This window comes from Pieris napi, chromosome Z, assembly GCF_905475465.1.
Source record: "Pieris napi chromosome Z, ilPieNapi1.2, whole genome shotgun sequence".
NCBI classification, from domain to species: Eukaryota; Metazoa; Arthropoda; class Insecta; order Lepidoptera; family Pieridae; genus Pieris; species Pieris napi.
In genome coordinates, this window is record NC_062259.1 from 1869107 (window position 1) to 1887242 (window position 18136).

The 18136-nt window shown below is 36.9% G+C and overlaps 2 protein-coding genes across 5 annotated transcripts in view; one reads left to right on the forward strand and one right to left on the reverse strand.

The window, feature by feature from the left end:
* The window catches only part of LOC125062329 (WD repeat-containing protein 7), a 139886-nt gene that overhangs the window by 22101 nt on the left and 99649 nt on the right, over positions 1-18136 (reverse strand). The window lies entirely within an intron of this gene.
* On the forward strand, positions 4418-5525 carry LOC125062332 (pupal cuticle protein PCP52-like). Its single transcript, XM_047668171.1, has 2 exons — positions 4418-4548; positions 4808-5525. Exons 1-2 carry the CDS (start codon positions 4537-4539, stop codon positions 5426-5428), a joined length of 633 nt encoding a protein of 210 aa, XP_047524127.1. The 5' UTR covers positions 4418-4536; the 3' UTR covers positions 5429-5525.

Here is an 18136-nt window from a genome sequence, read left to right on the forward strand (position 1 = left end):
GCCTAAGACAAAGAGAATCAAAATGGTTGAATGACCCAAATGTTTTGCAATAACCAGTTATATCTGGGCGTGGCTGCTGTAGATTGTAGGTTTAATAACGTGAGGTTACCAATGCTTTAAGGTGTCTATACCCGTTGCGCCATTACCGCAACCAACTTCAATAATTGGTAAAATCTAGGGTATAGCGTTGGTAATAGAAAACTTCATGTTAGGGAGTTGACGGGTATTGCGACTGCGGAAGAGTTAGCAGGACACGCTACACGGGACTGACTGCCAACCTTCAGTGATGGAGAGGGATCAGAAGGTGTCTACAAGTCTCAAAGTATCTTAGGGTCGAACCTTAGCGCTAAGTCAAGTGCATGTTACGCAGTGGCGTAACAAAAGGGTGGCAGGGCTGGCAAAATGACCACGGGCCCCCGACCCACGATTGCCCCTGCCCAATAGATATTATGTTCTAAGGATGAATGTGAAGTCTTCAATACGCATTGGGCTAGCGTGGGGACTACAGATCATTTTCTTGCCTAAGAGAGGAGGCCTATGGTCATTAGTGGGACATATACGTGTAAATGAGTACGCTGAAAATCTCGAAGTTTATTAAAATTAAACTGAGTACAACGTGACGACACGGTAAGAGAAGAAAGAGACGGACAAAGAAGATAACCAGTAGCCTAGGGGTGGAAAGAGAAGCAAGGGAAGGCAGGTGAGGCCTTGACATAAGAAGAGAAGGCTACAGAATAGCGGCTTTTTATTTATTTACTAGCAAACCCGTCGAACTTCATACCATCATCTCATTTGTCCCTTTATAGAAAGAAAGTTCATTGTTGCACAGCCGAGGATCGAACCTACGAGTTCAGGGATGATAGTCGCACGCTGAAGCCACTAGGCTACTTGTCGAAACCTTTAAATACGTTCTCAGAGGGAAGAGTTTACCGTATCGACGGGCTGAATATTAAATGTTTGACAGTTGAACCCATGAATCTTTTGGTTTGGATACGTAATTTTTTCAATGTTTTTATAATATTATAAATTCTAGTAATGATTATTTGGGTGAAACATTATACAATTTGATAATATATTTTAAATAAAGTAATGTTTAAATAATATAAGAATTGCCTATGATATGATTTATAATGTATGTAACTTCTATGTACAATTCTACCTTTTAATACAACTTTGCACGCTTGTGGCAGAATACGCAAAGTTTAGATTTAACCACCATTATATTTTTGTACCATATTCTTGGAAATAAATTATTATGATGTTTGGTAATTGTTTGCTAGTAGCTGTTGAACTACAAGATCGATTTATGATCTATCTTATTATAGACTTATACACCTAAGCCAAGAAAACACATTATTTTAGATAGTAAATCTTGTAGGAATTTGCGCGTAATACTAATATAATTGGATTTTGGGACGTCTAACAAAATGATTCGTTAACTATTTTGGAATTCCAATGGTGGACAATTTTTTTTTAATTTTAAGATCTGTATGCGTGGGTGTGGCGACATCTATTAGATTGTACTGTTTAATTTACTTCTATAAGTGTTATAACTGGATTAATTGTAGTGTATTGATTTTAAGAGTAAAAATTATGACAATCTTTATTAATAAATTTACAAATGGCTTCAGCAGAACTCGAGTTATAAGTGTTTGAATACCGACTTTGTTTTATATATTAAAGAATTTAAATAGCGTCTGTAAGTAGTGTTATTAGACACTTTCTTAAGTGAAATATCCTTTAGTAAATCACGTCCCAGCTGGATAGCTGATGGTATTAGTTGACAATTCAAAATTCCTTTATGTCCCTTGGTAGAATGCTAACGCGACCCCGAGTCCCCCAACTGTGACGTCATGGGGGGAGGGGTTTAGTAAGTAGAGCTGTTATAGTTCCCTACAGACACGAGCAAATGATTTAGTATCTGTTTTTTATAGATTAAAACCCCTGTAGCTTAAAACAGCAACGTACGACCTAAATTCATTAAGAAAATTTTGTCGTATTGATCCGAACTTTGATTCCTATCACTGTATAATACGAGCAAATCATATAATTAAATGCTCGCCAGCTCCCTATCAGTTTTCGACTGTCTTCTTCAACTCTATTTGACTAGAACCTTTTCAGGGTATACTTTATCTACCCTGAATACTTATTTCCTCGTGGAGTCATATGTACGAATCACACAGTGCATAAACGCAACACTCGCTCGTAGGAAACATCGTAACACCGGCATAAGACCTAATCAGACATAGGCTGCCTATTAAAAATCACGAAATTCAATGCCAACGCTACTAGCGCCATCTTTTGGTAAGTTTATAAATCAAGCTTTAAGGTCATCAAATTTAAAACGTGTTAAAAATGCTCTTTGTTCGACTAATTAAAAATAGTCGCGGACATAAGAAGCTGTTTAGTTTTCTGTATGTTTAAATATATTGTATATATCGGTAACTTATATATGTTTATCGAATAAGTATCGCAATACAGCAAGGAAATACCAGCATTAATGTTCTACCATAGGGACCAAACTTTTTAAATGTTATTATAATGTATTTATCAATTTTTAATTTTCATTATTACTATGTAGGTTAAGAATAATGTAGTTTTAGTGTTTTATTGTGCATCAATTCTTTGATTTATATATCTTAATATATATACGTGTCACGTTGTTTGTCCGCTATGGACTCCCTAAAGTACTTAACCGATTTCAATCAAATTTGCACACCCTGTGCAGTTTGATCTAACTTAATATATAGTTTACATCTCAATTTATACCCACAATATTATTTTATTGCAAACTATCTGTTTATTATTTGATAGTCACAATTCTAAAAGATTATATATATAGGCATTACCACCAAAAAGCGTGGTGGTCCCCATGAATGGTGTTCTCCTACCGTTTCCCTTGAATTGGTTACTACTAAGTAATATAACTAAAACCATAACCACAGCAACGCTTGGCCGGTCTGCTAGTATACATATATATTATATATATACACTTTAGAGCGTGTATGACCAATCATACTTCATACATTTAACATACAATTCAAAATTTTGATTCGATTATTGGACCAGGCACTTTAAATTATTTAGATATACTCGTATATCTATATCTAAATATGTAATTTATTGAAGTCTTAGACTTCGATTAGTGGGAGGAACTCGTTTAATAATTCCCTTCGATTTCCGGTTCGGACTATGACTGCTATTAGTTTGTGTTAACATTTCCGTATTAAAACATTTGTTTTAAATAATAGTAAAGTGTTGCAAGCTTAAACGACATCCCTGGGATTCAGCTTCGATCCCCAGCTGTGCACCAATGAACATTCGCTCGGAAATATCAAAAGGCCAAAAATATCACCTTGCCTTACAAATGATCAGGTGATTTTTAACGCAGTTTTTGGGCACCACCATTATGTGGAAACAGCTTCCCACCGAAGTTATTTTTGACTTAGGGTCCTTCAAAGAGCATACCAATCTTTAAATGGTGGCAACGCACTCGCGAATCTTTTGTCATTGAGGGGCTCCATGGAAGATCTGGTAACCTATACGACTTAGGATTCTTCAAAGAGCGTAAAGATTCTTAAAAGGCCGACAACACATTTGCGAGCCTTCTGGAATAAGGAGTAGTCATGGGCGTTATCACTTAACATCTGATCCCCTGTTTTATAAAAAAAGGGTGACTATTCGTCTTAGAGGTTTATTAATACTTTAAAAATGCGTATCAGCATTTTTGGGTTTATTTTTAAACATTATTATGCGACTCTAATCCCTGAGGTCGTCGGTTCCAACCCTGGCTGTGCACCAATGGAAGTTCTTACGGATTTAACACTCGCTCGGACAACATAGTAAGGAAACCGACTTGCCTTAGACCCAACACGGCGGCGTGTGTCATGCCCAGGATAACTTGCCTATTAGATTGACAAATCATAAAACAGATACAGAAATCTGAGGCCTAGACCTAAAAAAAGGTTGCAGCGTCCCTGATTTATTTATTTATTATAAGAATCTTGATATTTCCAATAATCTGACAGACATACGAATTAACTGGTTGAGTAAAATGGCAAGTGCCGTGGAAAGGTAGAGGTCGCGAGACTAATTGTAATAAAACATTTAAAGCTATCAAAAACATATGACGTAATTGTATATAACATATGATTCGTAGATTAAATCGAAATTTATTATTTACGTCTTAATATACGCGGCACCAATCTACTTGACTATAGTTAAATAAAATTTCAAATAAAGAACGCATAGGTCAATTTTAAAATTCGAACTTCCTCCCTCCGCGCCCTAAAAATACGCCGTGACAAAATCTCACGTCTACTTAACTACGGTTAAAACCTAATAAAACTAAATTAAATTTCAAATAAAGAACGCATAGGTCAAATTTAAAATTCGAACTTCCTTCCACCCTCCGCGCCCTTGAAAAAATGCGCCGCTTACTTTTTTCGCGCGCACCACGCCGGCCGCGTGTATAAATACGCACCGCAACACAACTAGGGCATACAGTAGCTCTCGAGCAGTCAACCGAAGTGCACGATGAGATTTCTGGTCAGTTCACAGTGGTTATTTAATATCTAGTGATATAGGTCGCTTACGTATTCACTGCAGCTATGTGAAAGTTAGCCTAGTAAAGCCATTTTATGCCCTGAGGTTTCACGTCCGGATTGTTCTATGTGTGCAATTAAAACTTGTTCATTGTGCGGCAAAAGGCTGATCACCTACTTGCCTAGGAATGACCAAGGCCCATAATTGTACCGCCTGGATCCCAGTGATGTGTTGTGTAACATTTGGAATTTTCTGTCCCCAGATTGTAGCCGCCGTCCTCGCCTGCGCCGCAGCCGCCCCCAGCGGTCTGTTGGCTTACTCCGGTCTCGCCGGGCCCTACGGCCACGGCCTGTCACCTTTGGCCTACGGAGCGGCACCTTTGGTCCACGCCCCGGTAGCCCTAGCGCACGGCCCCGTCGCCGTAGCCCCGACCATCCCACCCGGCGACATCCAGGGCGCTGCCATCGACGCCCACGTCGAAGTTTCCGACCACGTCCGCGCCTCCTCTGACGCCGCCCGCGAATACCACGACCAGGCCTCCGAAGTTCAAGGTCGCGCCATCAACGCCGCTGAAGACCACGCCTGGCAGGCGGTTGACGCTGCCCAGACCGCTCAAGCTCAGATCGACGGTGCCGCCGCCGGTGTCGCACCCAACGTAGCCCGTCAACTTGTCGGTCACTCCGCTCTCGTCCACGCCGCTCCATTGGTTCACTCCGCCCCCGTGGTCGCTGCACCAGTGGTCGCTGGACCCTTGGCTTACGGTCACGGTTACGCCGGCGCACAGTCCGTCGCCACTTCATCCCTCTCCCAAACCCACCCAGCTCCCTACGTACACGCTCCCGTGTACTCCCAGGGAATCCACGGACTCGCGCACGCATGGTAACCTGTGATAACCTTCTAGCCAAAAAAATACTCACTTCAGATATTTATGTAAATTTTGTACAAACAGGCGAGGATGTGTGAATAAATGTAATAGTGTATTTGATTGTATTATTGCCAAATCTTACAACTTCCCAGGCCCTAAGTATTCTATAATTTGGAGAGCGCATATACCACATAACAAATAATATAATATTATTTGATTAGATTTTTAAAGGCGCCTTTATAGTTTATACAACATTTATAAATAACTTTTAACTGTTATGACATATTAATTAATATGACATTTGCTTGCGTTTTTATATGGCTGATTAGCAGGTTTTTAATCAATCGAAATGTAATTAAATTTTATTGAATGAACTTTATACTAAGTCTTTTGTGTGTTTGTGTCATGCTACTTGCCTTTTACAAAACAAATACAGAAATCTCAAACGCCACTGCTTATAGTCACTAGGGAGTGCCAATAAATAACTTACATTATTATATAAAAGGTATCCTTTGACAAAACATGTCCATACAGTTTAAAATTCAAACAGAAAATATTAAGCTAGTTTATAAATCAGGCGAATTTTGTCAATTTTAATCTTTATCATCTAGCAAGATGCACAGAGATCTGGAGTTTAAAGACAACAATATGGATACCAAGAGGATGAAGAAGATGGCGCAAAGATAGATTTAAAAGTGTTAGCAGAAAGCGAAAGGAGAAAAAAATGGATAGAGAATATTGTAAATTCATTTTTTTTTATTCAATAACAAGTTACATTTTTAGCAGATATTGGAGCCCCTGAACTAAGTCTAGGAAGACCTGTACATCAGGGTACTCGGCTCTTCCAATGGTACAACGAAATAGTAACTTAATAGTACGTAGTAACAATAATTGAAACCAAAAAAAAAACAAAATCTAAGGGTCTGTTTCACAATGTATGAATAAAGTACCAAATAGCTATGCAACACATAAATTATTTGGAAGATAAATTGTGCTATTTGACACTTCATCGGACTCATAACTTATGATGGACTTTATGTGACGAATGACGCTATCTGACAGTCGTGAAACGCAACAATAGTGTTTATCCTACCAATCTATATATATAAAAATGAACACCGTTTTCCGTTGTCACGACATAGCATGAAAACGGCTTGACCGATTTATCTGATTCTTTTTTTATAATATTTCTTGAAGTATGAGGATGGTTCTTACGGAGAGAAAAATTTAAAAAATTGAGTGAAAAAGTCTAAAAAGTACACTTTTCTATATTCCCATACAAAATATTCGTAATAATATTTAAAGGCAATTTGAACTTTAATACCATATAATAAAGTTCAAGTGTTAGTGGAGGGGTTCTGGGAAGGTAAATTTTTATTTTTTGACATAATGTATTTGTTGTATTATCAACTTTCTTTTTTTTATCTTACTAGCTAGACCGGTGTCCCGAATAGCAGAATAAGTATTAAAAAAAAGAAAGAAAAAGAATCGACTAGTAAGAAATAAATAGCTAATTGGGAACTTATGTAGAACTTATCCGTACGTTGTGAAACAGACCCTTAGACTAACCTACAGGATACAGGTTTACATGTAAATAGAGGAGCGCTTAAGCGGGACCACACCAATACTGTATTGGATAACAAATTTAAATTGAACCAGAATCGTTACAACACATTGTTATAACAATTCTGGTTCACCAGAATTGTTAATTGCAATGATTCTAAATAAACGGGTATTATTATAACTATTAATTTATTTATATAATAACTGTTATCCGTAGTTATCTTGTACAGTTAATATACGTAACTAGAACACAGTTAAAGTACATTACTTTGAAAGGTCAAGAATGACCTTTAATTCTAGAGGTTCATACAATTATACTTTCATTATAGAGCGAAGGAAACTGCGTCCTTACTCTGTTACTTCAAAGTAATTTTATTTAACCTTTTATCTCTCGGTCCTATCTGTTTTATGAGACAATTAGGTGATCAGCCTATGCCAAATTGGATCTAATGTATTATGATGTTATCGCTACAACCTTTAAAATAAAATATGTTTATTACGGAATATACAGGTATCACTGATTCCACGTCATTAAATTTGAATCGGTAGACATCCCTACTCATCGGCAAAGAATACAGAGTGTGTAGACCTACTCTTTTAAAACAGCAAATCATCCAACAACACTGATTTTAAATTAATTAGAGTAGCCTGTCTAACACTAGTCCCAGGCCTTTTTATCAACTAGATAATCGTTAACTTTATAGTAAGCCTTTTTACACAGCTTTTCTTTAATACATTTCTTAAATGTATTAAAAGACAGAGATAAAACAGCCTCTGTGACTTTTTTAAAGAAAAGCATCCCTTTTCCCAAAAAAGAATTATAAACTTTTGAAAGTCCAGTACGGGGCAAAGTCTAGGTAGTCAAAGTCTGGGTCCTATGTATCATGAGGCAAGTAGGTGATCAGCCTTTGCCATTAATCAAGTATATCGGTTCCCGGGTTTCGAATCTCAGGGATGAGAGTTGAAGTCACTAAACCACTGCTCCATTCTAATAGCAATTGCAAAACTGTTTAATGTCAGACTGACATTTATAATCTGACCATTAAGCGGAAGTTGTATTACCTTGAACGATGCAAAAAGCTCGACAAAAAGTGATTCGATTACATACGTTCCATTGTTTGCTCAAGCGACTTCAAAGCCTTCTGAACTTGAAGTAGACTAGTATGTCAGGGGGGGGGGGGGCAATAGAAACTGTGGTGGGTAAGACTACTTTGCATTGTCTTCTCCAAAAAAATAGTCGGCAGTGACAGTGGTATCCTGTGTGCAAGTAATGCTAATGACGGAGACAGTTGAACCAGTGTGGGAGCGTTTTAGGTATCCTAGGGTTAGAAGACACGAAAGAGTAGGAGATATGCACATATCTCACCTCCCGTAGTGTTTAGTGATCCGAAGGTTATGAGCGCCGGTTGAATGCAAGAGCAGCCCCGGAGCCTCTCAAACACTTGTAGGAACAGTGGTGGTTTTAGCTGGTATTGCTCAATGCACTTCCACCTCTGATATAAAAAAGGGGGCGGGAAATTAAAGTACGTAAACATAAAAGAGTTGTATAAGCGCGTCAGACAGCCCCATGTGCAGAGGCTGTTTCAGCGCAGAGGAATCAGTCACCCACGTAGTCCTAGAATGCCAGGCTGAATAACGGCTGATCGCGGGGCTGGATGCGAACAAGGCTACGCTGTTACCGTGTCTTGCCCGGGCGATTGCTGGTGGCGCCGTGGGGTTTTAGTGGGTATGCACAACAGCGAGTCCCACATAACCCTTCTCCACCAGCTCACCCGTGCCGCGGGAGGGTATGCGTAACGCATTTCCCCACGAAAAAAAGCAACTATTGAGAGTCTAAGTGTGGAAACTGAGTACAACAACCTTTAACCATTAAGGGTTGTATAAATCGAGCGATGTAATTAATAAGATAAGCTAAATACGAAAATTACAAATCTATTAACAATAGATTTCTTCGTTTCTAAAGGATTGGTCACAGCATATACCTGCCCGCCCCTGTCGACGCCAGAAAGGATATTTTGAGATACCACGAAAATCCTTATTTCCGTTCAATAATTTTTAATGAGACTAAAGAGGCTGGTTTACTTATAATAATTATATCTAATATAAAGGATATATATATATATATATATATATATATATATATATGTGAATTGTGAAAGTGTAATTGAATCAGCACTGTGCCTACTCAAGTGTTGGGTACTTCATGAATGAATAGCGGATATAATTTGAATTAAATTTACAAAAACTTAACACTTGAAGGCAGTGGCGTAACTATACCATCTGGGGCCCGTGGTCATTCTTTTGATGGGGCAGTAAAAATCGTCACGTTGTAGTCAGTTTAATTTTACTAAACTTTGAGATTTTCAGAGTACTCAATTACACATTGTATATGTCCCACTAATGGCCTGGGTCTCCTCTCTTAGGCGAGAGGGAATGGTCTGTAGTCCCCACGCTAGCCCAATGCGTATTGGAGACTTCACATTCATCCATAGAATGCCACCCTATTGTTACGCCAATGCTTAAAGGAAGACAACGGACAAAGGCTGATCACCTACTTGTCTCATAAAACAGATACATAGGACCCAGACCTAAGGTTGTAGCAAAAACATCGTAATACCTGCATTAGACAAAGGCTGATCACCTACTTGCCTATTAATAACTTAATTTAGAGAAAATAGGTTTTTACATTTGTTACATTATTTAATTTAAAAAAATATTGTCTATTTTACCGACCACTGTTTGTTTGGCCTGTACATCAGTTTTAAAGAATACATCAATAATAAAAAATGCTAGAATTCACTTCAACGGTATTAATTTACAAGATTATAAATATACAGCCTACGTCAGACAATTCAATTTCATTTAATTAACTGAAATCGACCTTAGAACCAAAATAATCAAAGAAAAAGTCCGCCTACAGTACGCAACTAGCAAATTGTCATTGTATCTCAATTGCACTGAATAATTCATCAGACGTTATAAATCTAATATATAAAATTCTCGTGTCACAATGTTCGCTCCCATATTCCTCCGAAACGGACCGTTTTCATCCCCTAAATGTTAAGGGTGGTCTAACCCCTAAATTTTAATATTTTTACAAAACTTTTGTTTTAACGCTTAATTATCACCCCTATTTTTTATAATAGTAGATACTTATTTTTATTGTACTTGTAAATGTTTCCCAGAAATAATAAATATGGCAAAACAATGTAAAAATAACATTTTATTTTTTAAAAAGGTTTACTAAATCTGGAATTAGTAGGCAGTGATGACAGCTAAATAATAAAATAAAGTAATTAAAGTTAATTCGATATATTGTTCGTGATATTGAAATATTTGTTATTTTTGTAAAAAGTTACTTGAGTAAGTAAAAATTATATTTACCTTTTTGTAAGTAAAACATGAAAATCCGTAGCATTTTTTTTATTGCCATTTTTTATAAGTCAAATCTGTCCCATTTTCGGTGGAGAACTTTTTTAGTAGCAACACTTATGAAATATCAGAATTCTACGGAATTAAAAATCATACTATAAAATAGTTTTATGTAACATGTAAATTACCTAAACACAGTCTTTACTGTTTTGCTTAAGTATTCCTCTTAAAGAAATTGTTTGTTAGCGGTATCCCCGTCGCCTGATTTAAGTTCTGATTAAATTTGTCCTCCAAACGAAGAGTTGCTCTTAGTATTTGATAGGCGAAAACATTTACAATCTGCGCTTACAAATCAAGTATTTCCAACTAAGCATATATATGTTTGCGTGTTGTTCCCACGAGAATGTAAGTCCGTGCTCCTATTTCACCATGCCTCCTGCTGATAGAGGACAAGTCTTTGTTTTTTAAATTTATGTTCATATTTATAATTACTTAAGATGTCATGTGGAACATGGTGTAATGGTTGCAGCTCCTTACAAACGTTGTGTAAAAAAAAACATGGCGATTAAATAGAGTGGCGGAGAGTTTATTGCCAGTTCTTCTCTTCTGTTCTACGCCCTTGATTTGAGAACTGGCACTAAATGTAAAATTAGAAGCATTAATGTGTATTTCTTTAATGACAAGTCATAAGTGTTACCTATATGATTAAATGCTTTTTGAATTTTGATTTTTTTAATATACCTACAACTTCAAGATCTTAGTCAAAGGCCTACGGATCAGTCAGTAGGTAGATTGGTCGAAGATTCGTCTTTTAGGGTGGAAGAACAGTCCTTTTCTTCCCGCGCAGGGAATAATTTATTCCACTTTATTTTTAGACATATCTGCCATTCGTACTCCGCCAATGAATTTTCTTATTTTTTTTCATGAGGCAAGTAGGTTTTTTTTTATATGAGGTGAAAATGCGCTTACGCAGGCCCGCATCAAGGATGTCGAGCTTGACGCGGGGACTGTGGGGCTGGGTCTACACTCAAATCCCTCTGCTATTCAGAGGGGTAGCGAGGCCCCACCCACTAAAAACACCTCAGCCCTTCACACGCCCTTAATATGGGCCCTCGGGGTTCGCTAGGCATTCTACCCACGGGACCCGGGCTTATATCCGACATAGAGGGCTCATTCAAGACCTGCGGTTCCGGGCCACTCGAGGTCGAGCCCCCAGCCTTGAACTACAGGTCAGTCTACGGTCATCCCCAGACCTCTCCCTCAATCGCTCAGCTGCCTCCTTCTGCAGCATTACATGCTCACAGATGGTGACTATTGCACTCCAGGCCTCCTCACTATAAGGCAAGTAGGTAATCAGCCTGTGCCTGATTGGGTCTTTTTACGGGACGCCCACAAAGGTCAATCTTGACAAACCATGGATACCTATTTTGGTGGGTGCCAGCTTTTGAGGACAGGACATACTCCTCATGTACTTAAGCAATTGGAGGTCATATCTCCCAGGGAAAAATCTCGAAAACGTTTATTGAAGCGAAGCGTGGAAAATTTCCATCTATCAAGGTGATGTTGGTTGTCAACCTTTAAGGTCTGGGCCCTATGTATTTGTTTCATGAGGCAAGTAGGGGATCAGCTATGCCTGATTGGGTCAAATGCCAGTGTTACGATGTTCTCGACACAACCTTCTAGGTCAGGTCCTCACATAGCTTTCCACACTTAGTATTCACTGGCAAAAAAATACTCATAGGAAGGTCTCAGGGCTGTGTCATTAAAACCCCGTGGTGGCTACTACGAGCTGTATACTATCCAGGTGAAATGCTAATGAAGTTAGATTTAGCTTATTTTTAAATTGAATCAAGTAGAATATGTTGTCTAGTTTCTTATTCCCCGTTCTTTATAATTCCTTCATACATACTAAACTCCTTTTTTTTTCTATTTAAAACAGAATACAGAGAGGTAATGCTGCCAGTGTTAAAGGTACACTGCCACACATATTTTTTTAAAATAATTCTTAATTATTTTGTAGGTTAAGAAAATTGTAAATACAAGTAATACGTATGTAACATGAATTAATGACCCATCAATTTACATGATAACATCGAAATTTCATACCGCAATTATATCAAAATAAAAACAGTCGCTATCCAAAGGAAGTTTAAACTAAACTATTCGATATTTTGATCGCTAACAATTCAATTGGTCACGCGGAAACCTAATCTGGATGGATTATTTGTCATAAATAAGCAATTTAGTTCAGTTGTTGGTTTAATGTAATAAAATAACTTGTACAATTTACTTAAAACTCGATAAACTTGATTTAGAGTAATTCCGATAATGAAAGGTCGTTGAACAACCTTGCTATTAAAGATTTATAAATTTAAATATGCAAAGAATTCAAAACCCTTAATTTATTTGTTTATTAATAGAGCCTCCTTCCCACGTATAAAGCCGGTCCATTATCTCAGATTTATATAGATAAAGGAAAAGAGGAAGACAAGAGCAAGAGATGGGCAGACGATATAAGGATAATAGGAGGCACAACTTGGACAAGAAGACCTCATATCAGAAAAGAATGGAAACAGCTGGAAGAGGCCTACGTGTCACAGGACACGCTGACCACCTAAAACGGGTCAAGTGACGTATTAGATTAAGTTATACATTTTACATTGTACTGGGTGTCAACAATAAAGGCTTAATAATAATAATAATAATATAGATAAATAAGCCCCAGACCTGAAAGGATTTATACGTTTATAGATTGACAATTACCTCTATATTTTTACAGAAATAGGCCGCCTACAGTCCGCAATATAAAGAAAAAGCTGTAAGTGCGCGTGATTCGAACACCTTTCCGTCGCGACTTTAGTATTGGAATGTAACAAAAAATTGACATTTAATAACCAGTATAAAAGCAAGTATTAAAGGAATTTTATCGGTATACAACCCTCTGGTGAGGCTTTTATGAATTCCGAAGGCAGTTTGAACTAAATGTTAGAATATAAGATGTTTGTCTACTTTTGAGTCTAAAATTGCTACTATACTATACAAAGTCAAGTCATATAGGTAACATAATGTACACTTATGAACGTCAAAAAAGAAATACATATGAAATGCTTCTAATTTTACATTTACTGCCAGTTCTCAAATCAAGGGCGTAGAACGGAAGAGAAGAACTGGCAATAAACTCTCCGCCACTCTTTTCTATCACCAAGTTTTTGTTTTACACAACGTTTGTAAGGAGCTGCAACCGTTACACCATGTTCCACATGACATCTTAAGTAATAAATAATAATAAAATAAATTAAAAACAATTGTCCTCTATCAGCAGGAGGCATGGTGAAATATGCAATCCAGAAACCTATAACTGTATCCCAGTCTGGCGCTGCATCTATCCTCTTCATCTAAATTTACACTACTGGATATCTAAAGTATCAAAAAATTTATTGGAAGCGAGAACGGTGACGCAGCAATGGAGCGTGGGGGTTATTATGCTGTGAGATTTGCAATTATACAATTTGATTAGGCAATGCTAGTTTAAATTAGCCTATTATAACTCGTGGGATCAAGTGTATATATGATAAAACAATAAGCCGATAGGACTGGTCTTTCAAAAGAATTAAATATTAAACGATAATTTATTCATGTATTTAGCGCAGCACTACAAGCTATATATGTGATATTTTTACAGTATTTGTAACGTCGCTCGATTTAACTACTCGTACAAACACCCTAACGCGTGGAAAGCAACCGCTTTGGCTGGTTTAACATAAAATAACATTTATTACTAACGAAACACACACACAGAAACACACAATATAATAATAATAATAAAAAAGAAAAATAACAAAATTTATGGAAAAAAAGGAATGAAGTTCATTTTAAGTGTGTAATGTGTGTCGTGGTTCTGGTGGTCCTGGCTCAACATTATGCTGTGGAGCAGACGTGTTCCACAGCGCTGGTCATTCTGCCAGAGACCACAACAGTTAGCGCCTCAAACGCAAAAACGAAAAAGAATGTTATAATAATAAAAATAAAAAATAACAGTGTAAGTAAAGAAGTCTGGCATATCTTCCATACAATGATACACATAGCATTTCACCCACCGTCAATAGCGACAATTAAATAATACAAAGTACTTTTAGTTAAACTGCGGAGCTGTGTACGTTCTTTTGTCGCTTTATTGTCCTAGCCCGTAATAGACTGTCGGCATCTTACCGAACTTTCTAAGAAATCCGTTCTTTTGTTTACAAATTGGGATTGCTTGCATGTGGTTTAATCAAGAAGATGCCTCAATATTCAAGATATGAATAAAATTTGTAAAAAATATAACATAATTTCTGGTGCAGCAAAAGAAGTCAGACGAAAATAACTGACTAAACGCAATAGCGTTCAAAGAAGAATATTTTTATGTTATTACTAACACTAGTCTGAAATAAACTTTTTCTTTTTCTAATACAGATTTTCTTATTTCCATTTAACGACAACTCTTTGTAACGTCAAAATAGTCAAAGTCTCTTGAGTGTCGTTGTATAGAGTTTACACTGTATATAAAGATCGTATTAGGTTATTTTGGATGTTCATTTATCAATATAGGTTAATAAACCATCTTATACACGATAAATCACGGCAACGTGCTTATTAGCTGAGAAATTTCAGTTAATATCCTGAAAACTATCATTCATCAGAATACAAAATCCTGGTCACTGAAGAAACGATTCATTTGACACCTCGATCATCCAAATCGGTCCACGGACAGAGGAGCTATGAACACACTTTTTTTTTTCTGTATTTTATATGACTTAAAATAATAAACATTTTTTAATTCTTTTTGCAGCTATATTACACAAACTAACCCATTTATCACGTGCACTTAAACAAAGACGTTCGTTCCGCATTTTCACTGTTTTGAACTATAGGACTGTCAATTTTATAAACATGTGTTTATAATAGAGTTTCGGTATTCCAGCACTTCTGTAATCTGTCATGCCTATCACTGTTAATGATTGTTAATTGGATTACAAGGCCCTATACAGGACTTCGCATGGTACTGTACAGGGTACTAACAAGTTACTGTACAGGGTACTTTAATATGTATAAAATACTAGCTGGCCTGGCGAACGTCGTACCGCCTAACAGTCGATTCTTTATTTTAAATACTTAAATACTCATTCTGCTAATCGGGACACCGGCCTAGCTAGTAAGATAAAAAAAAGAAAGTTGATAAGACAACAAATACATGTCAAAAAATAAAAATTTACCATCCCGGAACCCCTCCACTAACATTTTAACTTTATGATATGGTATCAAAGTTCAAATTGACTTTTAAGTATTATTACGAATATTTTGTATGGGAATATAGAAAAGTGTTGTTTTTAGACTTTTTCACTCAATTTTTTTTTAATTTTTAACTCCGTAAGAACCATCCTCGTACTTCAAGGAATATTATACAAAAAAAAATCAGACAAATCGGTCAAGCCGTTTTCATGTTATGTCGTGACAACGGAAAACGGGTTTCATTTTTATATATATAGATAATTTGAATAACGCTCCAGCGCGACCTGGACTAAGTAGCAAAGCGGTGCACAACGAAAATTTAGTCTGGTCAAGTTAGACACGGGTGTCCTGTTAGCTAAGCCCCTAACAAATATAAACCATAAGAACTAGATATATAAAGCTTTCTTACACTTGTGACATAATCTATACGAATATTATAAAGAGGAACGATTTGATTGTATTGAATAGGCTCCAAAACTGGACTGATTTGAAAAATTCTTACCATTATAATACTAAATGCCTGATCAACATAGGCTATATATAATTACGATAGTGTTAAGGTGTGAAGATCAATAGAGACTACTATATGCTGCGGAAACTATTGAAAATAGAGCCGTGTTCTACAGTTTAATATAAGACATCAATATCTACATATGCTGACAATTTCTGGATTTAATAGTCTATTTACCGAAAGCTTTGGGCCATAGAACATCGTGCTGCCGAATAAATGCGTACAAAATACTTATAAAGTGAAAATAAATTTAATAATATTTAAACTTAATCCACTATGAACACAGCCTTAAGGCATTTTTGAAAAACAGCACCCAGTTAAAACCTCTGACATTTACTGGTAATAAACGTTCATCATGTCCGTATATATATAATGTATGTATGTTTATACAAAACATAAAACGTCTAAAAAGAGACAAAATAATTTCATCGTAAACAAATAATTTAGAGTAAATGTTATGTTTTTAATACTAGCTATTAAAACATCGTAATAACGGTATTGGAGGTGTAGACACAAACGCCTGATCACCGACTTGCCTTTTAATCACGAAACAGATACGTCTGAAAACTAGATTAAGGCTAGGTTAAAAGTTTTTTTTAATTCACTTCCTTGCAAGAAGTCAGTACAATATGGCGGCCTTATCGGTTCAAACAATATCTTTCAAGTAAAAAATTAAATAAGGTACAAGGAGTGCAAACCAAAATCTATATCATCCCCGCCACCTAAAAAGTGCCAAAGCGGGGAAGCAGAGGTCCATGAGTTCAAAAGAAGGGATTGTGATGCCTTCAAGTACTGGACTCGATCTCCCTTCGCTATTTCTAAAAGCGTATGGCCCGGTCTGTGAAGGATACTAGCTGTGTCAAGTGTCTTAACAAACCAACAATGGGCGTGGAGAGGCCGACGCAACCGCCACATGACACGTGAAGTGGATAAAGCTCTGATGTTATCGTATACTGCCTAAGGCGATTGTTGGTGGGTGTTTGGGTTTTAGTGGGTATTCACAATCACGAGTCCCACATTACTCTCCCGCAATAAGCGCCGCGGTATGGTATGTGCAATGCATTTCCCCAAGTACAAAAATAGTGGTATATATTTGGTAGAGGATAGGTTCGAAACAACGCCAGACATATCCCAGTTTTTTGGACTGCCCTCGTACGAAAATGAAATAAAACTAGTACAAGCATTTAGTTGTGTGCCTCTTATGTATCTGTTTCATGAGGCAAGAAGGTGATCAACCTTTGCCTGATTGGGTCTAATGTGTTACGATGTTCTCGCTACAACCATTTAGATGTGGGCCTTCGATATCGGTTAGAATTCTGTGTCTACACGTGTGTGTTCCTCACAATGTTTGCCTTCATCAGCCACAGTCCATTGGTTCACAACTGGACGAACCTCAGGGATAAGTGTCCCACGCTAAAGCCTCAATGTGGAGATCAAATAGTATAGAAATCAAAAAGCATATATATATGCTTTGCCACTGATACGTGGATCTAATTCCTCACGATGTTTTCCTTACTCAGCGAGTGTTAGACATATAGAAAAGTCCATTGGTTCAGGGATAAGTGTCCCAAATAAAATATGTTTATTATGGAATATACAGGTATCACTTATTCCTCGTCATTAAATTTGAATCAGTAGACATCCCTACTCATCGGCAAAGAAGACAGAGGGTGTAGGCCGAGAGAAAACGAGATAAAAATTCTTGCTACTCTTTTAAAAAAGCAAATCGTCATCAAAATGACTTGCAAACAATACTTATTTTAAAACAAATATCGCAAATTAATTTGAAGTACCCTGTCTATCACTAGTCCCAGGCACTTTTATCAACTAGATAATCGTTAACTTTATAGTAAGCCTTTTTACACAGCTTTCCTTTAATACATTTCTTAAATTTATTAAAATGCAGAGATAAAAGTGCCTCTGTGATTTTATTAAAGAAAAGTATCCCTTTTCCCCAAAAAGAATGACTGACTTTATATGCTTGATATTGGACCTCAAATTATAGTGCTTTG